Below are 25068 nucleotides of genomic sequence, written 5' to 3' on the forward strand. Positions count from 1 at the left end.
CGATAAAGTTACGGATTATTGATGAATCTTTACAGATCCTGGTTTGATGAAATTTCGGATATTGTACTTAACAGTATAAGAAGACACAAGGTTAAAATCAATCTTATGTAACTCTCATAATAATATATGTTTCAGCGATGGATAACCTTCATTTGTATCCGTGCCAATAGTTGTAGGCCTACTTCATAAAACAACATAGAAATGTACCTGGTCCTTGTGTGAGCTTTCATCACCAGTAAGCATGTACAGACGTCATGGGGAAAATGGCAAAAGGCTTCCTACTTTATAGGAGTTTTATTAGATAATCTATATTGTTTTGAATACGGTACTCTTGTAACATGAACACAGTTCTGATTTTGCCATTTCCTCTAACTTTGTATGTCTACCTTGCACACCTTTTAGCATTATCCCAGGCAACGTTTCCTGTTTACAATGTTGGATATATGCCACTCACCTATAATGTTTAGGAAACCAGCCAAATACCCCGTTGATGACTCCATAAAGATTTAAACTTATCCCATAACTCCAGGATACGGTAATCTATTGAAATATTAATTCAACCTTTTCAAGGAGTTTTTGTTTTAACTAATATTTAAAATCTTCTCTAATCTGTGTTTTGAGGTAGGTCCCATCAGTATAGCCTGAAATAAAATATGAATGCATTACTAATACTTATTTTCATTTCTTAGTACATTATCACGTGTCACCGTTCAGTACGTTTATTATTTATCTTTACAATTATAACAATTGAATTATAATTAATATACCGGTATTTATCTCATGATTGAAATTCAAAGTTAGAATAATAATTTTTAATTTTAGTTAATTTACCTCCGCCAAGGAGGTATATGCAATCGGTAGCGTGTATTTGTTTGTTTGTTAGTTGGATTACTCAAAACGTAATTACTTTACCAAAATGAATATACAGATAGATATGTGGTCAAGGACCATTCCACTAAATTTTGGGACCATTTTGGACTATGGTCCCAATTCTGGACCACTTTTTAGTATACTTTTCAGACCTGCTAGTGTTAAAAGATAGGACAGAATGTTTCAAAAGCCGGCGAGCAGTCTTAAAGTGAAACTGAAATTGCATTTTCTCGAGAACTACTTGTCAAAAAAACTTAATTTTTGTACAAGAGGCAAGAGTTATAATTTGTGATTTCTAATTTTAAAACATAACTTGTTTAAATGTGCACGTTTTTTTACGCGAGTAGTTTAAAAACATATTTCTTTTCAAATTCACAGTTTGTGTTTGGTGCAACACATACCCCACAAACCTTAATAAATTGCATACCCTCCAATAGAAGGCTATCAGAATTATATCTGGCGCGCCTCCGCTTTCCCATTCCTCTCATTTATTTTCAAATCTTAATCTCATCAAACTTAATGATGATATCAATTTAATTCAACAAACCATTTTTGTCTACTCTGCCTTAAACAACATCCTTCCTTACCATCTTTATTATCTTTTTACTTCCAATTCCTTCTTTCATTCCCATCACACACGTACTAAAAATAAATTATCTATACCTTCCCATAGAACAAATTCTTTCCAACATAACATTCGCTACTCTGGACCCACCCAATGGAACAACCTACCACCCTCCATTTTAAAATCTGCTTCCCCTAAGATACTTATCTCAAAATTTAAATAATACACCTTTTCTACTTATTAAATGTTTATTAATCGGTCATGTCTCGATCTGCAGTACCAACAGATTTATTTTTTTTCTGTTATTCATATTTTAGATTATGAAATTTATTATTATTTTTATTCAATGCATTTCTTTTCTCTTTTATTTGTTTCAAGGCTCGCCCATCACAAGATGTTTACCAACATCTTCCCGGGCCCTTTGCCTTCATTTTCTGAAACATATTTTTATAATTCTGTACAATCCTGTTTCTTGTTTTCCTATGTATTCAGATTATGTAAATAAATGTCTATTGAATCATAGAGATAATAATAATAATAATATCTCTATGATTGAATGAATGAATGAATGAATGAATGATTTTCGCGTTGCTGTTCTATTGTTAGTCAACTGAAGCTATTGTTAATTGAAAGGCTTGTTACATAACCATTACACCAAACTCGCATACACAATGCTTGTAGTGAAATTAGCCTAAATCACAAACAGCATTAAGACACACACAGATATATATATATATATAGGCCTATATCTCTTTTTTTTTTTACCGGAGAAATTTTATGTAGGAGAATTTTACAGTAGGCGGAGGTATTTATTTTGTTTTACTGATTTCGCGTCAACAACCCAGTAAGTTTCATTGAAGTAAAACATAAATAGGCCTACCGGAAAACCTCGAAAAGAAGTCCATTTCGAAAGGACCCCGCTTCTTAATTTAATGACTAACACTGAAGATTAGTGCTACCAAAAAACAATTATTTTACTTTCTCGTTTTGATTTAGGCCTAGATTTAATTATTTGTATCTCCATTGAGATCTAGCCACTGATATCTACTGCATTATTTGTTTTTGATTTAGTTTATTTCTTAAGAAATAAATTTATACTTTATGATGAGTTCGTGTTATACATTTCTTTTGTGATTTCCGATATTATACACAATAGTTTACTGTACTTATGTTACATTGATTTATACCTATTGAAAATACATTTTGCCTATATTTAATTTGTGCTGTTGTTGTAGTAGTAGCCGTGTTCGTGCAAACAATCAGATAACAATAATAATAATCATAGCAGGATGGAACCAATGCTCAATAATGACAGTTAAAAATCTTTTCCGATAAGTTCCTAGTAATATGCGCTTTATCCGATTATTGTTCTTTGTGTTCATAAGAAGATAGTAAACGATAAAGGAAATGATTAACTCAAACTCGATGGGAGTGCAAATCGATTGAATCAATAGCTCCAAAAACTGTGATGTATTTAATATGCAAAACTATACTTATTTTCTTTCATCAACATTTAGACGAAAAGCACATTTAAAACATTAACATAAGATTAATATTAAAGTATAATTAAATTTCCGATCGTAGCAAACTTAGGCAACTCATAAAAATTAATAACGAGGTAACAAGATGTATTAATCACTGGACTAATTTATAGAAATAAATAAATAAATAAGGATGTACCTAGATAGTTTATTTATACAAAACCTGACAATACGAGTTTCAAACCTCATTTAGATTTCACTAGAAATAGTCATTTAAAACATTTTAACCACTGTTCACATTGTGCGCTTTAAGTTTGTTTTCTTTTGAAGCATACTCGATGATCATGTTTTATCTCATCTGTTTGTTGTTTTTCACGTCTCAACTGAATATTATTGAAGGAGCGAATAATGGTAAGAATTAACTTTTGTTTGTTTCTTCCGAATTGTTCTGAAGTTCCGATTATCGCCCAATCTACCACATATACAATGTACAGTGAATACACCGTGTTAATTCGAATACATTTTCTTACAACAGAATGTACATATTTCCAGTACAACTCATCAATGTACAGGGTAAATAGTTTAACCAACACGTCAACAGAGACATGGCAGGATCTCAAAGACATCTGCAAGGCATCTGGTGGTTATCTCATGTGCATTACCACGTCTGGGGAGTTGCAGTTTGTTCTGGATCGTCTTAATATGAGTTGTAGCGGCCATAGGTTCGGAATTGGACTATCACGTCAACCTGATTTGGAAATTAACGTTGATGCTAACTGGAAATGTGAGGGAGATGGTACTACACTGGACACCAAGCTGACACCATGGGCAGATAATGATGACAAAGTACCTATTGGCACTTTTGCTGGGACGAGAATCATGACGAATGCGGAAAATCTGAGAGATATAAACACCCGGATTGAATTTGCTAAACGGAACGATGGATACATTTGTGAATATGGTATGTTGATATTTTCTTGATGCTTCATTATTTTAGTTATCTTTTAAGGATATTTCAAGATTGTTTTGCCGATAAGTATAGGCCTAGTTCGTTTTTAGTGATATTTTATTAAAGAAAATACGCAATACGTGATAATGGTCTTGTAGCTGACCAAACATAGTCGACAGTACAGTGTCGACAAAACGACAATTACAATCCTGTTGGTGCAGTACCCGCTGCTTACTTGGGCTTGAATCTAACCACTAGCCATCAGCGCAAAGCTCGGTGGTCTAGAGATATGAACGCCAGGCTAGTGATCTGGAGGTCATGGGTTCGAGTCCCACCGGAGAACTACTTTTTCTCAAATGTACTTTAGTATAAAGTACAAATTACGTCAGAGTAGGGCAAAACATCTAATTAGAAACATTTTATTTTTTTTTAAATCCGCGGAGATTCGAACCAGCTAGTAGGCCTAGAGCTGCGAGAATCATTGTCTCGATGCTTCATTTAAGTTCTTTTTAGTGATAAGGGCCTATTAACAAAGAAAATACTCAATTTGTGATAATGTTGGATCTGACCAATTCAAACATAGTCGACACACTGTCGACTTAAGGTATATAACAAATTCAAGAAATAAGTGCATTAGATTTGGATATTAAACAAGTCCATGTTGCGTAATTGTTGGTGTAGTGGTGGATAAGACTACTACTGATAGAGATGGCCATTTGCCGCATGATTCTTTATTTTAATTCATATTTATAATAGGCCTACCTATTGTTTTTTTAGATACAGTCCTTTTTCAAACTGTGACGTTGTCTGGTGGTGTGAATGATTGGAAGATGTCTCCTATACGATGTGCCCAGCAGTGCCGAAGGAGGTATGATTGTCAGGGATTTCACGTGGATGCTGCAGGTTGTCAGCTCAGATATAAACCGAACAATGATGAAACAAATCATTATAACAAAATTATCTATCACCTGTAAACATTTGTATTTTAAATATACTGGTATTTAACCAGAACAAGTGTATACACTAGGCCTATTGTAAGACGGGTAATTATGTCTATCTAAACAAGAAATATTTCTCGCTTATTGAAAAATATTTTTTATTTCAAATGTTTTCAAATGTATCATTTTATTGTCACATAGGCCTAATAGTTATTTTACCTGAAAAAATGTAGGAAATTTAAAGCAACAAATACTTAAATTGTCTGTCAGACAATGGTTTTTGGGGTTTCTTTTCTATTTTTATTATGTGAATAAATATTATTTTTTTGTTACAGAAGTGAATACTCAACTTTCTGTTAATTTTATTGCTAAGGTACGTCAAGTCTGGGGGTCACTTCATCACCCTAGATATTTCAAGTGTGAAGTATCCTATTACAAACACAAACTTTAATGGACTTTCGATAAAAATTCAATGAATAGGCTATCTGACAGTGAATTACAGTCAAAAGTCAGTATTACAGTCAAATGGGAGTCATAAATACCAGAAATGCTTTGTTGGGATTTGTAATTTTAGCATGACATGTCCTAATCCTCTTTTCCCAGACGTTTTGGGTCTAGCAGCTGGAAATCTATAAATTATAGTGGAGTTTCCATTTTCGCAAAGTCGTCCTTAGAACTATAACTGCTGCTTGCTTTAGCTTCTGATTGAGTAGTCCTAATGGGACGTAGCGGGATAGAGCAGAAGCGTAAAAAAAAATCTAGAATTCCGAACAAAATATCACGAATGGGGTGGGGGGGGGGGGGGGGGGAGAGAATAATGGAGGATATGAACCTGTGATTGGTGGGATATGGCGGATATGGGGTTAAGGTTCATTCTTATTACAAATCATCACCGCGACACGAGGCTAGGCTGTGTTGACAAAGCACGTTAAAAAATCAACTTATAGTATGCGCCGTCTATAATTGTTCTGCTGCGCGTAGAAAAAATTAGGCCCCTTGTTATAAAATAAAAAAGTAGGTGTGCTATAAAACAAATAATGCATGTTTTATATTCATGTAATTGATCAAATAATTTAGTTCGATAAAAGATAAACTGTTCTATTTTCACCTCATTACATTATTTGTACCATTGTATTCATAAACAATCTGTTTTTGTATATTTATTAATATCGCAAAATATGAATATGTGAACAGATTTAATAAATACTCATATAGCGCCCTCACCCTTAGTAATGAGGTTGTTGTTGACGATACGTCTCCGAGTCCGAATTGTTGTGTTTTTGTGAGCTCTCTGATCGTCGCGCTGCAGGTCTAGGCCTAGACTAGTAGGCCTCTTTAGTATAGTACATTTCAATTCATTTTAGGGCTACATTACGTATGACAACAAAGCACAGCTTATGTCAAAATGAATATTAAGCACAATGTTGAAAAATGCTGCCTAGAACTGTCATAGAGAGATGATTGCATGGCGCGAAATGGGCTAGCCTCTGTGTCGAAACGCAACCTGAAGCTTGAGAATTTCCTGAAGGTGAACTTAGCCCAGGATGTCTTTGACCGCGTACAGGCCTACGAAGCCTGTATTGTAAACTCCGCAAAAGAAAAAAAGGCTTTTAAATTTAAATATGCAGTTCTTGGGGATGAACGCCTGTATATTACAGAAAATCCACCAAAAGTTATTAAAGAAGAAGAAAGCTTACACCTTCAAGATGTAATTGCCATAACATTGGTAAGAAAGTAAATTGTTTGTTTTTGTTTGTTTGTACAGTAACTGTACTGCTGTAGTCTGTAGGCCTAGTTGATGTGTGAACAACAATATTATGCCTAATAATAAAATGTGGTTTGTAGTTTGGATATGTTAGGCCTAGTTAGTTAGTAGGCGTTTTTGCTATCTAATCTAAAGTTGATTGCAAGTTGAAGAATTTATTTTTGAAAAATTACTAAATAAATTAAGCACTCAATTAACAATCGCTATATTATTTCTTTTTTGATAATAATGTTTCTCTTATTGGTATTAATAAATTAAATAAAATAATATGTATAATATATAAATCCAAAGGCAAATTACTGAAAAAAATGACAATTCTGTGGGTATCAGGGGCTGGATCTCAATGGAGATACAAAAAAAAAAGCGAAAAGCTAAATCAAAACGATAAAGTAAACAGCCAGAAAAGTTAGCAGAGCTTTCGGGCAACACTAGCCCTTCATCAGTGCAATATATATATATATATATATATAAATCAAAATAAAAAACCTGTTTGGAAAAACAGTGACATTTTGCACCTCCCCACAGCAAATTCAAAACTACAGTAAAGTATCAACTGAATTTTGTCTAAAGCTATTAATTGTTTTGATGAATGTTGGTTAGCTTTTCACTATATTGCTTCTCAGGGTCAACAAGTTTAACCTCCAATGTGAACAATTGATGATTCTTGTTGCTATTGATATTTTTATGATGTAGTTGGCCTTTAATTAATTGATTTTCTCCTAGTAGTATGCTACCGCGCCTAAAAATTTATAGTATTTTTGTTTTACAATAATCACCATGGTAGTGCCAGTAGACTGAATGAATGCCTTTATGTAACTGTCACTAAATATAATTACAAGGTTAAGTATAGTCTTTTGATTAGCTCCATAGATGCGTATAAAACAACCTTTCTAGAGTTTTGTCAATGGGATTAAAATTTGATACGTTTCAGTGCAAACTAATACAGATGTTGTCAATTTGTAATACAGTAGATTACAACACACATTGTTACAAGTTAATAAATTAAAGTAACTACTAGTGTAAAAAAATAGCAGGTTGTTGTTGGTCTCTATGGTGATAGCAAACGAGATTAGTAACTATTTCTGCCATTCAAATCATTCTTTTTAGTAGTTTGCTATAAAGCTTGGTTCCCACTAGAGACGCAACGCAAGGACGTAGACGCAAGAGAGTTAACCAATGACAAGCGACAGTTCGAATAATCCATCGCTTGTGATTGGTCAAATCACTTAGGTTGCGTTACGTCCTTGTCTTGTGTCTCAAGTGGGAACCAAGCATAATGGCTCAAAGTGGGTGTGTTTGCTATTTGATACTACATTTACTCAGTTATTATTAATAATATACTAGAAATTGCAAAATATAATTATAATAACTGGAGTTCTCACTAGAAGTTAAAGCTTGTCTCTTAAAGATCCCAATTACGGACTCAACAGTATAGCAAAAGTATGAATAAAATTTACAATCTAAAAAAAAGTGCAAGATACTCATTTATTTAAAATATTTGAGCTAAAGCACTGTGGAGCAAACTATAGTTTGCACTTTTATTCAATTGGTACACAATCTTTCACTTTTTAAAAATATTTAGGTAAATGATTTTCCAGACTTCTTGAGCGGTGAGGAGCGTGAAAATGCCCAGCACATTTTGATAAAACATTTGCAGGAAAAGTCTATTCCTAAGACACGAAAGAAAAATGTAAAGAAAGACTCAAACCAGGAAAAGCAAAACGGTAGAAACACACCAGAACTTTGCGTTTCCGATCCTTCTGGGAAAAAATTCCACAGAGATGAATCGGATGTTGAAGAAGAAGAGAAGAATGGTAGTGGCTTACATCTTAACAGAAGTTTTGATGAATCCGCCCTCTACATGTTAAAACTGGAGGATGAAGTTTCATCCGAAGGGGAAGATCAATTATCAGTATCACTACCAACCTCCTCATTTAAGACACTCTCAAGTGACCAAAAGTCTGGAAAAGATGAATCAACTTTAAAGTCATCAAAGCTAACTAAATCATTGGTAGAAAGTGTTGGAACATGTCGTCCTTTACCTCAAAGACCTTTACATAACAAAGACTCAGCCCCACGTCTAGATGTTTCCAGCACATTTTCAACAGACATTGCTTCAACTTTGGTTAATAGAGACAAAAATTCCAATAAAAAATTACAAATGCGCAACCTTCCCTCACCAGACAGTCCTAACAACAAGAAAAAATCAATGCCTTTCAAATTCAATTTGGATGCATCACAATCTAAAGAAACTCTAACAAAGAAAAATTGTGATGGTAATACTAAAAGCCGACAGAAAAAAGTGGTACCAAAACAGAGAAGCTTAGATATTGAGATAAGCACTAATGATTCATCTGTGACAACAGAAGAGTTGGAAGATACGACGTTTGTGAAAGAAGAAGTTGAGACACATCTCTACATTTTGTCACCGTCTTCTACATTTCTCATGCAGTTTCAAAGTACATGGAACAATTACATTATTGTAAGTTTTTTTTTCTTATTTTTTGGTGTTCAACACGTGACCATAATATTCTAGTATAAGTCAGTCATTCATCATACATAAAATTACAAATACGGTACTTTTTATTTTCAAGCTAAAAGTATCAAATTCTCAAAATACAGTAAAGTCCTTGATAACCAGAGTAAAGCATTATTTAATTAAATTGTTTAATATATTACAGTTTACGCTATAATGTATTCTATTGTGCTGGTGTGAACCAATGAAAAATCAAGATATTCTCCTCTTTTATGCTGTAATTTATTTATTTGTTCCAACAATAATTTACGAAGGTGGTCCATCCAGCCGAAGCTGATCATTAGGGACTCTCACAAAAATACAATATGACTATAAACATGCAAAAATTAATATACAGTAAGATATAAAATAAAATAAACAATCAAAAAATAGAATCCTTTACAAAAGTCTGCACAATATTTTATCTATTTAAATTATTACAGTACAATACAACTAAAGATATTACACGCTAATAAATGAACAATTTACTGTACAGCTGAAATGATTGAAAATGATATCATTAAGCTTACTCGGAATAACATCCACTGTTTAGACAACATTCAAGCGTACTACTAGTAATACATCATCATTATTACAATAAGGCTGTAAAGAATGAATGTACGATGGCCATCACATTTTGTGTTTCCTTACATCAAGTGTATATTTCCCCAGCCCATATAGCTAGTTTTAAATCAGTATGTTGCAATATCATTCTTTAGGTTCAGGTAAGTCTACTCTCATCACTAGCGTACATAAAGATTAACCCTGTAACCACAGTCTTGACTGATTTCGGTCATGTATTGCTCATTCAAATTTTATAATTATTAAAATTTTTCCAAATTTGATTTCTTTAGCGATCAACAAGAATGTTGGAAAATGCGGAGTCCGCTGGAAATTCTCTGAAAAAGCCATCAGGTTCTACCAGGTACAGTATATCATAGAGTACTATGTATAAACACAACGAATGTACATTGTGATAGCTTCTGCATCCACCACCCTACTGTCACAATTTCCATAATTGTCACAATTTTAATCTATCCTAATTTATAATATATTTATGACTCAAATTGGTTTATAATGTTATCTGTTTCTTTTGTGTCATCACCTGCCATTTAATACAATATTAATCATTTTTCAAAAGAGTACGTGATACTACTGTAAGTAATAACTTATAAAAGATATTTGTGTTATTAATGGATACTACTGTAGTAATCTGATTTCCAAAAGGGAATACAAAGTATGGTTTAGAAAGTTTCAACATTCCAGTTGCTACATCTTCTGGAGTAAAGTTGACGCAAATAGAAAACATAATCAAGTTTATAAAAAGGTTTAAAGCTAAGTCCAAATATGGTAGTGATATTCCCAAATATGGTAGTGATATGACATCATCATGTCCATATATGGGCACATTACATTTTTGGTCACAAAAAGTTTGATAGTGTATACAGAGTTTAACAAAAATTTGATGAATTCATCGTCCCAAGATACTGTAACCATCCAGGCATTTTACTTCTTTTCAGGTAATGTCATGGTAGCTACTGTATATAAAGATAACATGAAAGAATATACAGTTATTATTATATATTAATAAAGGTTATTATGGTAATATAAATAATAAAATGAGTTTAATTCATTCAATAGACATGGCCATGTGGTTTTAATACACTTTTTTGATATTATAGTTATTGAATATAATGAATAAATATTGAACAATAAATTAAGTATGGTACGGTACGGTAATCAATAAGAAGACCAATGCCCTCTAGCAAGTTTTGACATTTTGTGGTTATTATATAAAATATTAAATTTTGAATATTCTGTTATCTGACATAATTACATTCTGTTCATAAAAGCTTTCCGTAAAGTAGCAAATTTTAATATTCATACAGGGGAATCTATGAATTGAAAAATATATATATTTTTTTAAATGTTCACGTAAAGATTGAATCACTTATCCTTAGTTAGTACTTTTAAATTAAATACTTTTAAAAATGAATGAAAAATATTATGTTGTTCATAACAGCCTTTTTTTGTATGAAAATTGAGATTGTTTGCGCAAAGTGTTTGATTACATTATGTGTTTTTGACCGACGTTTTAAGATTTACCGAAGCCATGGTGATTGAACAACATAGCATGAGAGAGACAAAAGCTTATTTCTTTAGAACATTGTTGAGGAGTGAATTTGGTAGCTCTTTGGGGAAAACCGTGTTCGAAGCAAATAATGGATGTGAATCAACTCTGTAGGGAAAACAGCACTTTATAATAATATAATATGGACAGGTTTTGTTCAGTAATTACAGTACAATCTTCCACTTATCAATCGATCATTTGTCTTTTAACTGTCGTTCGTGAACAAACTGTAGATGTAGAACAACAAGCTAGTGAAAAAATTAAAATGCATTCTTATAAACAAAAAAAAATAAATTAGACATTTTATAATACTCTACATTTCATTTAATCTTCCACCTCCAAAAATGACTAACATTTAGACCTATTCTATCTTTTCTTCATTGTATGTAGTGCCTGGTATGTTTAATCCCCCCCCCCCCCCCCCCACTTTTAAATTAAGTACAGTGTAACCTTCTCATGTCTAAAACACAGACTGAAATATCTATATTGCCTCTCATCCAATCATCAATGGTGTTAGCTTATCATTATCATACTTTAAACAAAGTTTATCGGGCAGACGGGCTAAATGTAAATAATATTTTGGAAAATCATGAGGACTAAGTTCATGTTTAAGTTACTGTAGCTCTGTAGCATATCATGGTATTTCCTAATAGAAGTAGATAAAGTTAGCAATACAGTGTAATTAATTTTTTATGTTTGTTAAAGATGTATTGTCCCCCAAAAACATGAAAAATGAAGATTAATTAAATTAGACTTTGAATATGTTATTTTGTAGTTTTAATCAAGTTAATCACTTCCATAGAAAAAAAAAGATTTTTTTTCACTTATGAAATGACAAAATAAATGGTTAAATTCAACCAAAAATCCATTGGCTGGCAGCCAATTTGACCATTTTTTGCTTTAAATTACATTTTTCTCTGGTAAATACATTTTTTTTTCGATACAATTTTTGGTCAAAGTGGATAACTATTATGTTACATTAAAATGGAATATTCAGCAAAAATTTTTTTAAGAATTATTTTTTTCAAGGGGACAATACATCTTTAATACTATTATTTTTTTTGGTCAAATTTCAAAACTAACTCATAAAAATAGATTTCTTTTATCATTTACTTTTAATTATGTTCTTAAATTACAATAACATGTCATCATTCAATGTAATTAATATTTCAAATTTTAATTTAATTTCATGCTTCTTCATTGGTCAATATAAATCACCTTGGTAACATCATAACATCTTTTTCATCGTGATTCCAGTCCAGTAAGATTTGATAGGTATGGCATTTCTTCATTAATCAAAGAGGTTAAATAATATACTAGAGTGTGAACTAGTCAACAACGAAGTGATACCAACACGACAGAGACTCCTTTAAAATGGCTGCCTTACAATATATCTGTTTCAAACATTATTTAATAATAATGACCTAAAATATTACGAAGAATGATGCAGCCATATTGTATGTTTCAGCTGTGATTAAATTGGAGTTTAGACTCTAGTTTATTATTTTAACCTCTTTGTCTTCATTAACTCTCACATTTTAATTAAGGCGAAACATTAACAATATGTGTCATTAGTTTCAAACTCCAGAAACTTCAAGTGCTTCATGTCATTCAGAATACTAAGTCATCATAAAATCTCATTAACATATTTCAAGTGTTTTCTAAAAATACTGTACTACTGTAGTATTTCATCAATTTTATATAATTTTCTTCACTTTTGTACAAGTTTTCAAATAAAGTTTGCTAATTCTATGATTATCCAGACCTTGTTTAAAACTTTTAAAATCTATGTTATTATATCTAATCTAATGTTATAAGGCCGTGCTAGGTTATAAGATAAATAATGTGACAGAGTCATGACTTGAACACAGGCTCCACTTACTTACAGAGCTCAGTTGCAGCGCCAGTTTCAACAGATGAAGGAAGAGATACTAAATGCAACTAACGACATTGAGAAGTTGTTTGAATTGGTTGCAGAACTTGGAACGGCTGCAGCCAAGTACTTTATTGTTAAAAAGCTCTTCTGGAAGGTAATTTTATGGCAACCCATTCAAACCATGTGCCATATACTTAAATTAAATTTACAACCATGGGGTGGTTTCCCAAAAATTTCGTATTTGAAACTTTTTTAAATGAAATTATTAACATTTTGACCTTGAATTAAGAATTATATGCTGATATTTGTATCGAAGTTCAACAAAATTAAATTTGAATATTGTCCTGTTTATTGCCTTCATAATACATTTAGCATAATAAACTGTAATTTATTCTTCCATTTTTTCAACTCATAATTTAAATAATTTTTATCTTCGTAGAGCGTTGATCTCTTTGAGTTTTTTGTCAATAAATTACAGTGTTATCTTCCAAAGTCAACTTCTAGTGATGCACATTCTAGAGCTGATGAACTAGAGTAAGACTTCATTTTATTTTGTATCATATATTCTTCACAAAATATTTACGATGTATAAATCTACGATACAATGTGCTGTATTGTATGCTGCATATGAATTATGTTTGTACATCATTTATCTATGGCACAGATACATAATTATATTCGGCTCCTATAGAATATTTGAAATTCAATATAGTAATCCATAAACTCCATTAGAGTTATATTCTTAATGTTGATCAATAAAATGTACATTCTTGCCTTCTATGAAAATAAGAATAAGCAGAAGTACTTTTTATGATATAATAATATTTATTCTGCTGCGCTGCAAGTTGAACAAACATTATTCACCAGGAGCAAACAAAATGCAGAGACAAATCAGAATAACTTTCTCCAACATTAATACCAATAAAATACATTGAATGTAGTAATAAAAATATTGTTACCGTTATGTGATAAATCTAAGCACAGATACCTCCATTCAATATGAATATAATATTAATATACATCTGTTATTATCTGAATGTTGTACAATAGAGTGATGAGTCATACAGTAGCTTTTGCTTTTCCATAATGATAATATTAAATGGAGTTTATGTTTGTAATTTATCTGATTTTGTAGACAATTTTCTTTGACTATTAGAAGATTTAAATCAACTTTTTTTTTTTAAAGGATGGTTGTGATTATTTTCAACACTCTGGCACAAATGTTACGGGAAACTGAGATGCTACCTGATCGACTAAAAACGCTACAAGCAAATAAGTAAATACTGAGTTACAAAAATATAACCCTTGTAAATCTCCTATATTATCAAACTGTGCCCGATGAGTACTCCCTGGCTATGTCCGATGAACACACTGAATACCCACCCTGTACTCCATGGTCACTCCCTGAAATCCACGCCTTCTGGCAACTGTATGTCCCATGAGAACACTAAATGCTCACCTATACCCCATGGGCACTCCCTGAAAGCCACGCCTTCTGGCTATGTCCGATGAGCACACTTCATATCTCTAGATCTACCAATGATATCGCTTACTCGTAGATTCAAATGTATTTTTATTTATGAAATAATAATTTCTTTTTGATACAGTGGCAAGATGGTCCTTGATCTACTGGTGATGTTGACATGTTTGCCTGAGGTTCCACAAAGATGGCGCCCTCCAAGTTTCAAGATGTCCAATACGCTACTAGAGACTGATGCTCACCACTGGGAGACTTATTCGGATGCTGAGGTAGTTTTTTGTTGTTTGCTAAACAATTCAAGAAATCTTTATTATCAAATTGAAAGACATATTATGGTAATAATTTTCTTTTTATTGTAGATTTCTAAGCTTGTGCAGGAGATCACCAACATATCCACTGCTGTCACTTTTGAACTAATACTGATAGCACTTCAGGTGAGTTATGGGTTTATCTTTCCAAAATCATCATAATTTTCTCAAGATTTTTTTATCTGAAAATGACACACAACCACTCTGTTCCACATAGTCTTTAATTTTAGAGTTTATATTTTTTTTTATCTTGTTTCAGGCTAACTGGGGAAATGATGAAGGAAAATTCTTCAACATTTGTTGGCTTGTAAAGGTTCTAGATACATTTTCAACAACTGTAAGTTTTTTGTACACAATACTCTCAACTTTTGCACAATCCTTAGGCAAGCCCAAAAAGGACTTTATGTTTTTTTTTATTGTTTCTTTCCATATGTATTTAAAGAAAATGGAAGTAAGTTCTGGTATTTTTGGAGAGTAACGGTTGGCCACATTACACAATTACGCATAGGAATATTTATTTTCCACCTTGTATGGTTACATACTGCAAGTAAGCAGTGATTGGCTATACCATTCGTTGAATTAATTCATGTTGAGTCTCATCCTGGTTTTTTTAAAGGAAAAATTTGTGGAAAGGTTGTTGGCACAGGCTATGAAGCTACTGCTACCATCCAAGGATTCAGTCATATCTCCTGATGACGCTGTCCTTCTGTTCCAGCAGTTCTTTGTCTTGCAGACCTTGATAGAGTACAGTTCCAGTATAATATCCCATATCAGGAACAATTACATGGAAGAATTCCGGTACTATGTGCAGTCGCCTCACATACTGGTGAAGTTCCCGGCTAACTATCCAATTAGGAGGATGACGCTACAGATTATAGATGAAGTTCTGTCCTGCGTACTGCAAAAGAACACAGTGTTGAAAGGCCATAAGGTGTAACACATCACATTTCTGATCTGTAAATGCAACAATAAAACTAAACTGAAACTAAAGTCTAGCTATTTCGTTTGGTCATAGAAAGGTGATAAATGATGGGGAAAGGTCCATCATTTAATGGTGAGATTCAATTTGCACCCCATTCTCTGTACTGCTCTGTACTTTCAATGACAAATTTAAGTCGTTTATTTTTATTTACATCTTTAAATGTTTTGTATACAATGTTATGCAACTAGATTGACTCTTTTGTATCTATATTTACTTAAAAACAAGACTTGGTGGTGAAAGTCAAACAAGTTTTTTATTTAGAATTAGGAAGAATTTTATTCAAATAATATTAAAATATAAATTTTATTTATGCATTGCCTAATTTGCCTAATTTAAATCTTGCTTTCATTCATTGAAAATGTGCAAAATATTATATATTATAATTATCTTTAATTCTTTTTTGTATGTAATGTTTATTTTTTCTCATCAATTTCTTTCATATGTGTTTGTGGTTGAGTGCAGCAAAGATTAAATATACTTTGTTATTTTTTGGGGGGTTTTCAAATGTGTAAATACGAATATTAGGGCCAACAAGAAATGGACCAAACTGTTTACATTCTATTAATAAAAGATGGTATAAGGATTGCACTCATGTTGGTGTTCTCCGTCAGGAACACAACGACAAGTTCTTCTGTAAAGCCTGGTTTCCATTAAAATCGCTACAGCGTTTCCATTAAAATCGCTACACGCGCAGATGTCGCCGACACAATCGGGAAGGCTCCCCGATTCATCGCAGTCAAATCGGCAAAGTTCAACCATGTTCAACTTTGCCGATTTTGTCGGCGATGAATCGTATACGCGTACCAAAGAATATTTAGCGCTCTCATACTAGATCCCCGATAAATTCTAGCGTTTCCATAGAATCGCTACGCTCTGTCGTGTAGCGATTTTATGGAAACCAGGCTTAACAATGCAAATTACCTATGATTTACAGGTTAAGTCCTGAATTTTGCACCTCACATTTTTGTCACAATTTATTGCAAAAATCCGTCCATAATTAAAATTACTATATTGATTATATAATGTTGTGTTTTTTGTATCAATAGTTTAATGTGCAAATTTATAAGACGAAAACAATGCAACTTTAACCTCATTTGAAGTTCATTTGTTTATGAGTAGTTGAGTAGTCAAATTATTGGTTTTAAAATGTATAATCTTCGACAACACATAATTTGGTATTCGCTTCTTTAATACATAAATAATTGTCAGTTTCTTAGTATTGTTTTAGTAGGTTTTGGTGTGCGTATATTACATTTAATCGTAAATTTATCTTATTGTATTTTATTCTACATTTTCTTGCATTGATCTAGTAAATTCCGTCCAAAAGTGTTTTCAGAAAATGACTTCTATAATGTAGAGATCCAGATTCATTTTATTTTGTTATAATTTGGACAAAAGTTCACAATTGCCATGATTATAGTCAGGTTGGAAAAGTCATTTTCTTTTAATCAATTAGACGATATAGATGTTATGTCACCTCAGTAAAGATGAATGTCTGTTTTATCGACATATTTATTATTGTTCTAGGTTTACCTAGATAGTATACACTATCAAAAAAGTGTGACGTGCCCAAATATGCTGGTGATATGACATCATCATGTCCATATATTTCGAATACAATTTGATAGTTTAGACAGAGTTTAAGACATTTTATCCAAATCAAATCTATGTATTTCCTTTAAAATCCTAAATAATGGAAAAAGAAAATTTTAATTGGAGATGTGCGAAGTAATTCATTATTTCGGTGACCTTTTATCTATAACTCGTGGCATTGTGTTCGATTAAAAGTATAAATTATTTAATCAAATGGTATACTCTTCTGTAGGCCTATTGTTGATATATTTCGGTGTGTAGTTTATACTTTTTAAGCTAATACTAAGTATGGTTTTATGTCTTGTTAAACTGCATTTAATGTCTTTGTATGTTAAGGCCCATAGACTGAACTTGCCAATAATAATAAAATCAATTTTAATACAGTGATTATATTTTGTCGTTTTTGACCAATCTACACACAGATTAGGCGCACTTTCTTCACATAGTATACCATTCGTGTCCTAATTTTTCGTGAGATTTGCAATGTACTTATTAGTACGGGTACAAATTACGTCGGAGCAAACATTACGCAAAGCTACACCACAGTAGCTACAAACAATGACAATCCGATAAGGATAATGATAAACAAAGAAACGATACATAAAATAAAAGAAAGGCCAAGTAAGTTGGTCTTAGTGCCATGACGTATGGTTTCATTGTTGACAAAGTACCGTATTGTACTTTGATTGTTCTTTTAGGCTACGATGCACTCGTTGTCTTCTCTGTATATTTGTTTTGTGATCATTGACTCGTATAAATCGATATCCAAATCCAGACTGCTTTTATGATACATACATACCTCCTTCCGTGTTCCAAGTTTATTTGTTATTACCACGCAGTATAGCCTATTTGTACTGGGAATAAGATTTTAACAGGGGGTCTATTTGGGTTACACTGGACCGTTAAGAAGGATTGCGTTGGAATGTATTTACTTTGACAGCAACCTGATTCACAGCCTTCTCGGCGGGAGAGCAGGTGTTATTTTTCAAAGCTTATTGTAAAATTGTTAATATATCTTGATGCAAAGGTCGATATAGGAGGTAACTCGTCGTTGTTAACATAGGAATAATGCAGTGAATATTATAACTATGGAAATGTAGAGGTAATGCTATGCCATGTTTGATGTGACTGATTGCTTAAATTGGAAAGCATCAAACCAAAGACTTGGAGATTGCGATTATTTCTATACATACAGAATGTTTAGCAGCAATGCATAAATAGCCTAAAATAGTGGGTTCTTCAATGATGCTGATACAACTGTCGACTATCAAAATGGCATCGAACTGTAACTAAAAAAGCCACCAGTAGGCCTAACACTGTTAATATTTTTGCGGTAAACTTGAAAAGCCCGGACGGAAGATGGATAAAGAAATACGTGATCCTTCAGCAGAACTGGTGAAGTCGCTGGAAAAGTTGAATATCGTGCCATTTAGAAGCACTTCTCAGTTTGATTTGAGAGTGGATTTGAATTATCGACACTTACAGAAGCTGCCTGCTGATGTCTGCAGACTGACAGACCTTCAGTGGTTAAATTTAAATGTCAATAGGCTGTTTGATCTTCCAGATGAACTTCAGCAACTTGTTAGATTAAGATGGTTGTATTTAGAAAGTAACAAGTTCGAACATTTCCCAAGAATTCTTTGCAAAGTTCCGTCTCTTGTCCGTTTATATTTCAGCAGTAATGCCCTGTCAACTCTTCCAACTGATGTGAAAGATCTCAGATGTCTAAGACTCTTGGATCTTTCAGACAATAATTTTAAAGATTTTCCCTCTGCAATATGCTGCTCAGAATTAAAACTTCTTGACAAACTGTTTATAGATAACAATCAATTGAAGTGTATTCCATCTGAGATCAGTAAGTTAATTGGACTTAAGTCACTCTGGATGAATAACAATCAAATAGAATGGCTTCCGCAAAGCACAGCTGAGCTGGTGAATCTCGAGGAACTTCAGATTAAAAATAACAGTCTTCACGGCTTGCCAGCATACCTTGCCCCCGGATTAAACAAACTTACTTCGATAGAATGGGAGGGTAACAGATTAACTCTAGCACTACGAGGACCTATTTCCCGTGGTGTCGGTGATCTTAGACAATACCAGATATGGGCTAGAGAGATGGCGTTGTCAAAAGAGATGGTTGAATTTCGGAGCAATCGAGAGTCAGGGATGGAGCGTCCATGCTATAGGATGCGAACGAGACCCAGGGGTGTGGCCGTTATCATAGATAATTTTCCAGCAGAAGACATTAATGAGGACAATAGTGAAACAGGTAAGAGGATCTGGGTGACATTTTGTTAATATGGAGGCGGTGGATGTCACATGTCGTATTCTGAGCGAAAGACCTCCTACTATTTTTTGAGAACTATGTATTTCTTTAAAGTAATGCAATTTTATTGTTATCTAATTTATTTTCACAGACAAGCTTCGAAGTGTTCTGATAAAACTAGGATTCAACGTTCGTATAATGAAGGGATTGATATCCCTCGATATCATATCCGCTCTTCGTTTTATATCGATGGAAGATCATCGCTATGTTGACTGTATCGTTGTTGTTCTCCTCTCGAAGGGGTCGAGTAATGCAGGAAATGTCCGAGGCAATGATGCCATCAAAGTAGAAATACGGCAACTCACAGACATCTTCACCGCTGCCAACTGCCCGACACTCGCAGGAAAACCGAAACTGTTCTTCTTGCAATTGCTAGAAGATAAAACAATGAAATCAGTTGGGAAGAAAGACAATGATTCTTCTTCTAAAAGTGATAGCTTAAAAGATCTAATACCAGATGAAGAAGATTTTTTGTTGACCGTGGCAGGTATCCCGCATACGATGTTACATGAATCAAAGACGAGAGCGTATACACTGTACGTTTCGTTATTGTTTGACATTCTGGAAAATTACGCACGTAAATTGAACTTATTAGATTTGCTGGCTACGGTACATTCTCAAGTTAGTAATATCCAACTTACTACTGATATAACAACACAAAATGTGTGCCATAATGAAGCCCGAATTGTACCGTTTATTCAATCATCGCTACGATATAACCTCTACTTAAGCATTTACAATAGTACTAGAGAAAACACCAAGTAAATAATGTATCTAGACAGCAGTAAACTTTTTTAAATAAATTATAATTGAGAGAAATAAATACTTTTATTTTATGTATAATAAAAATAATTTTATCTTAAAGAGATATGTGTACTGTGTGTTATGTACTCTGTTTTTCTTTAATTTTTCGCAATTAAAAACTTGCATTTTGTGAAATTAGTTTGCACTGAATATAAAATGTAGGTTGAAGGGCCGAAATATAAAAACCAAATTATACCAAATGGAAAACTTTTACAGAAGGCATGAATGGCGTTCCATGAATTGTAGCTCCTCGACGAAAAATACAAACACGCTTAAAAATGGAAGACAAATTTCTAGATTTGCAACAGCAAATGCGCCACAATCAGGAAGATCTCAAAGACTTCCTTCGTGATTTAGATAATTGGGAGGATACTATAAAAGAAAAAGATATTGAATTACAGACAGGAAGCTCTACAAAACAACAAGTAAGTCTAGGCCTATTAATACTCTGCTGGCATTATTTTTGCCATGACGACAGACGCTGTCCGCTGGGCGGGCTTGTGATGTCAGTATTATGCTATATGTAGGCCTAGCCCTGGGGCCTACGTTTAGACCTAGGTCTGCTCTTTCTATCATTCAGTTTAATAGTCCTACAACTTGACATGGCTTATCTTATTTAGTATTTATATTTTCTTGTCCCCCCACTTTACTTACATTACAGATAAAGTATGTCTCGGTTTTGTACTAAAAACTAAATCGTATTAATAATATTATAATATTCTTTTTATAGAAATTGCCACCAGTTCGTAATAAAGTAAAGGAAAAGCCAAAACGAAAGAAAGATCAATCCAAAGCAGCAACAAATACGAAGGAGGAGGCAGACTCATCTTCAGTCAAACAACAAAGAATCAAGGCCTATGACTACAGAAAATGGGATACATTTGATGTTGTAGGTGAAATTAGAGTACTGTTGCATTTAATAAATTATATAATTTATGCAACAAACCTTATATTTAACCAGTATTTTTAAATCTTTAACCAGTATTTTTAAATCTTTATTACACTCTTTAATATTATTAATGTTTTTTATAATTGTTTTCTCTAAAGGAAAAAGCTTGCGCTGAAGTTGAAAGTGGAGGAGAAGAAAATAGGGTTAGTTCGGAATATGAAACAGACAGCGACGAAGAAAGAAAGGAAAATGCTAGACAGCAGAAAATGATGCAAGCTAATATGGAAAAAGAAAAGGTTTGTTTAGCTGGATAATTTCATTCTTTTAGTAAACAATTTTATATTTGTTTTTGATTGATATAGAGATCTGGTTGGTCAATAGTTTTCATTAAATAGTGTTTTCTTTTTTTGGGTATTCCAAGTCTCGACTATGAAATAGTAAAGTGCCTATCAGAGAAGTCTGGAGAGCTTGTTTGTGTATAATAGTCAATCATCTAATCTACCATTACTTATATTACATTATATTGTTTAAGGTTTGGTACTAATATATGTGGTGTACCACAAACTTTATATATCAACATTATATGACATTGTCATTAATAAAGTTATTTGGTATTTTAAGGGAAATGACTTTTTCAAGAAAGGCCAGTTTGATGAAGCTGTGTTGTGTTACACCAGAGGAATGGAAGCAGATAATACTAATGCAATCCTACCAGCTAATAGAGCTATGGCTTTGTTAAAACTTAAAAGGTGAGTTCCACCATACATTAGTCAATAGTATGACCTTGGTAATACTGTCTCTGGTATTGATAAAGGCTTTACCAAAGCCTACAAGATTCATACAATGTGACGTTATTATATTATATGGTAATTACTGTTAAAGCTTCATGTGTTTGAATATACCTACAGATGCACTACATTAAAATGTTGATTAATTAAATAATATACTTTATTTTGACAGATTTGAGGAGGCAGAGAGTGACTGTAGTCTGGCGTTATCCCTAGATTGCACTTATGTAAAAGCAGTTTGTAGAAGAGCATCAGCAAGGCTAGGCCTAGGAAAACTTAGTGAAGCAAAGCAAGGTATATAATGCACTTCACTGTCAAATCATGTTTGGGGTTGTGCTAGGGTGTACTCCTCATTGGCTGGAAGAACAAAGAATTTATATATGAATATTTGTTCATTCATTTTCTTTTTCTAGACTTTGAACAAGTACTTTTATTAGAACCTTCTAATAAACTCGCAAAAACAGAACTTAAAAAGATTGGAAAGTTGGAGAAGGACGAAGAAGATAAACACAATTCAGCACCAACAAATAGAATATATGCAGTTGACAAACCACCTCATTTAAGGTCAAAGGTGAGATAAAAAGTGTTAAGTGTTTTTCTCCATGAGTAACTCAGCTGCAGCACTTAGCGAAATTAGTCACAGCTCTTTCAATTATTGCATTCTGATAGTGTGTTACCAATTTTACATTTTTAATTAGTAATGACACACTGTTTGATGTTTTAACAGAAACCATTAAAGAGGATTCATATAGAGGAGATTGGGACAAATAAAGAGGAGAATATAGATATTGAATCTACAGCAATGGAAACAAAAGATGATCAGCAAAAAGTACCCAAAGAAACAGAAATATCAACAGATACAGAAACACATGAAAAGAGAGTGAATGCTGACACATCTGAAAAATCACAATTGTAAGATCAAATAGAGTGTTCTTTATATGCTATATATATTATGTTAAAATGTTTAGAATTTTTTTTTTGGTGTTCTATAACTATTTAAAATTGCACTAGAATCAAAACAGTTCTTAGATAAACATATTCTACATGTTTTTTTATATAAAATTTTGCAGAGACAAAACAAAGACAGCCTCAGAAGTTGTAACAGCTGATGTTCCAGTAATTACTCCCCCTCCCTCTGTTCCCCCCTCACCTCAATCTTCTTACCACCTTCTTGCTGATTGGAAACGGCTTGAAAAATATCCAACACAACTTGTTCAATATTTTAAAGTAAGTTTAATAAATATTCCAATATATTGCTGAGATAACTGATTACTGTGTTACATATTGTATTTACTAAATTGTACAAATTTCTTGAATTTTAAAGTTAGTACCAATCTTCTTTCAGTAAATATTGATAAAACACTTATTTTTTTTCACCAGCAAATTAATCCAGAGACATATCCATCATTATTCAAGCAATCCATGGATTCTGATGTGTTATCGAAAATTCTAATATTACTACATAATCATTATATTCCGTAAGTTCTTTCGATGTTTTCACTACAACTTTATTCCCTTTACTTGTAATAAGATTTTTTTATGTAGGCCTACTGTTGTTTCATAATCATTATTTCTAATGGGCTAAGCTCTGTTGGTTTCATTACAACATGTATTAAATATACACTTTGTTTCATCAGGTCAAATGAAGCAATGTTTGCAGTCATAAGTAATCTTACAAAGGTCAAACGATTTGACATGAATGTCATGTTTATGTCATCAGAAGAAAAGAAATGTAAGTACTTGATTATATATTTACACTGGCTTCCTTTTCTATTAAATGTATTTATTGAGGTGGGGAAATGAAAAGATCCAATTTAGTTTTTAATAAATACCATATGTACCAATAAATAATGTGCTTAAAATAACATAAACTACACCACAAAGTTGACATGGTTAGATAAGCTGAATACCAATATCAGTACAGATGTTTCACAGCACTGGCCCACTTGAGACGCACCCGGCCTACGACTGGAGTAAATGGCACAAACTAGTAGAACGTGTTGTGTCTAACAATGATGAAGCGTGTTAATATATTTTGCAGCAATTTCTTTCTGGTTATTTTTTCCTGCTGCTTTTCAATGTTTTATATTTTCCACTTCTTTTTATAGTGGTGAAAAATATACTAGAACACATTTCAAAGAATGAGAACATTAATGAAGCAGTATTGAGGGATGTATCAAGGAAATATGGAATATAACATGAAATAATGATAAACATGATAGAATGAGGACATTAATGATGCGGTATTGAGGGATGTATCAAGGAAATATGGAATATATCATAAAATACTACATTGTTTGCTGGAAGACTTCAATTTTAAAATAACATTTAGAAGTGGTTTATATTCTATTTGTTTAGTGCCAATTAAAGCAATAAATTAGAAAAAAAGTTTGATTTAGTTGGTTGTTTGGTTTTTTTTTCAGCTCACATAAATAAATAAGTAAATATACAGTATGATAAAATCACATTTGGAAATGTACAATTTGGTATCTATAATTTTTAATAATATACGATAATATAAAAAATTCATTGTCTTCAGGTCATATGTTAACACGCCAATTAGGAACAAAGTGGTATAAATACATAATACAACAACTAAACAATAATGGATTACATATGTTGACAATGTGAACAAGGAAGAAAGGGAATAAAATTACAAACAAAAGTGTCGGTGTAGCATAACAGCCACCTACACGTCGATACATTCTCAACTTTATTTCCTTTTTTGGAAACTAATGGTTTACCGCAAACCATATTTTACATCACAGGAGATTGAAGAAAAAAAATCCGTATGAAATACAATACTCA

General features: G+C 32.7%; 4 protein-coding genes across 4 annotated transcripts; all 4 read left to right on the forward strand.

Annotated features, from left to right (window-relative positions):
• The first annotated feature begins 3174 nt into the window (after positions 1-3174).
• Positions 3175-5593, forward strand: LOC140059016 (uncharacterized). The gene is made up of 3 exons (XM_072104828.1): positions 3175-3327; positions 3452-3877; positions 4643-5593. Exons 1-3 carry the CDS (start codon positions 3255-3257, stop codon positions 4837-4839), a joined length of 696 nt encoding a protein of 231 aa, XP_071960929.1. The 5' UTR covers positions 3175-3254; the 3' UTR covers positions 4840-5593.
• A 481-nt stretch (positions 5594-6074) lies between these two features.
• On the forward strand, positions 6075-17837 carry LOC140058763 (uncharacterized protein C12orf56-like). Its single transcript, XM_072104498.1, has 11 exons — positions 6075-6529; positions 8151-9050; positions 9938-10008; positions 12472-12489; positions 13103-13244; positions 13530-13624; positions 14277-14366; positions 14698-14839; positions 14930-15004; positions 15138-15215; positions 15495-17837. Exons 1-11 carry the CDS (start codon positions 6269-6271, stop codon positions 15813-15815), a joined length of 2193 nt encoding a protein of 730 aa, XP_071960599.1. The 5' UTR covers positions 6075-6268; the 3' UTR covers positions 15816-17837.
• Positions 17838-18302: 465 nt separating this feature from the next.
• LOC140058889 (uncharacterized) lies at positions 18303-20591 on the forward strand. Its single transcript, XM_072104664.1, has 2 exons — positions 18303-19722; positions 19871-20591. The coding sequence occupies exons 1-2, from the start codon at positions 18813-18815 to the stop codon at positions 20542-20544; spliced, it is 1584 nt and encodes a 527-aa protein (XP_071960765.1). The 5' UTR covers positions 18303-18812; the 3' UTR covers positions 20545-20591.
• Positions 20592-20776: 185 nt separating this feature from the next.
• LOC140058916 (RNA polymerase II-associated protein 3-like) lies at positions 20777-24660 on the forward strand. The gene is made up of 11 exons (XM_072104705.1): positions 20777-21008; positions 21314-21472; positions 21631-21768; positions 22094-22221; positions 22433-22554; positions 22674-22831; positions 22988-23172; positions 23331-23487; positions 23641-23738; positions 23898-23992; positions 24369-24660. The coding sequence occupies exons 1-11, from the start codon at positions 20862-20864 to the stop codon at positions 24455-24457; spliced, it is 1476 nt and encodes a 491-aa protein (XP_071960806.1). The 5' UTR covers positions 20777-20861; the 3' UTR covers positions 24458-24660.
• Positions 24661-25068: the final 408 nt, after the last annotated feature.

Source organism: Antedon mediterranea, chromosome 9, assembly GCF_964355755.1.
Source record: "Antedon mediterranea chromosome 9, ecAntMedi1.1, whole genome shotgun sequence".
NCBI classification, from domain to species: Eukaryota; Metazoa; Echinodermata; class Crinoidea; order Comatulida; family Antedonidae; genus Antedon; species Antedon mediterranea.

Coding starts and splice junctions, on each gene's coding strand:
- LOC140058889 (XM_072104664.1), top strand. CDS start 18,813: ATGGATAAAGAAATACGTGATCCTTCAGCAGAACTGGTGAAGTCGCTG. Junction 19,723..19,870: donor TGAGGACAATAGTGAAACAG/GTAAGAGGATCT, acceptor TTATTTTCACAG/ACAAGCTTCGAAGTGTTCTG.
- LOC140059016 (XM_072104828.1), top strand. CDS start 3,255: ATGATCATGTTTTATCTCATCTGTTTGTTGTTTTTCACGTCTCAACTG. Junction 3,328..3,451: donor TATTGAAGGAGCGAATAATG/GTAAGAATTAAC, acceptor TTCTTACAACAG/AATGTACATATTTCCAGTAC. Junction 3,878..4,642: donor TGGATACATTTGTGAATATG/GTATGTTGATAT, acceptor TTGTTTTTTTAG/ATACAGTCCTTTTTCAAACT.
- LOC140058916 (XM_072104705.1), top strand. CDS start 20,862: ATGGAAGACAAATTTCTAGATTTGCAACAGCAAATGCGCCACAATCAG. Junction 21,473..21,630: donor AATGGGATACATTTGATGTT/GTAGGTGAAATT, acceptor TTTTCTCTAAAG/GAAAAAGCTTGCGCTGAAGT. Junction 22,832..22,987: donor CACCTCATTTAAGGTCAAAG/GTGAGATAAAAA, acceptor ATGTTTTAACAG/AAACCATTAAAGAGGATTCA.
- LOC140058763 (XM_072104498.1), top strand. CDS start 6,269: ATGGCGCGAAATGGGCTAGCCTCTGTGTCGAAACGCAACCTGAAGCTT. Junction 13,625..14,276: donor TCTAGAGCTGATGAACTAGA/GTAAGACTTCAT, acceptor TTTTTTTTAAAG/GATGGTTGTGATTATTTTCA. Junction 14,840..14,929: donor AGACTTATTCGGATGCTGAG/GTAGTTTTTTGT, acceptor TTTTTATTGTAG/ATTTCTAAGCTTGTGCAGGA.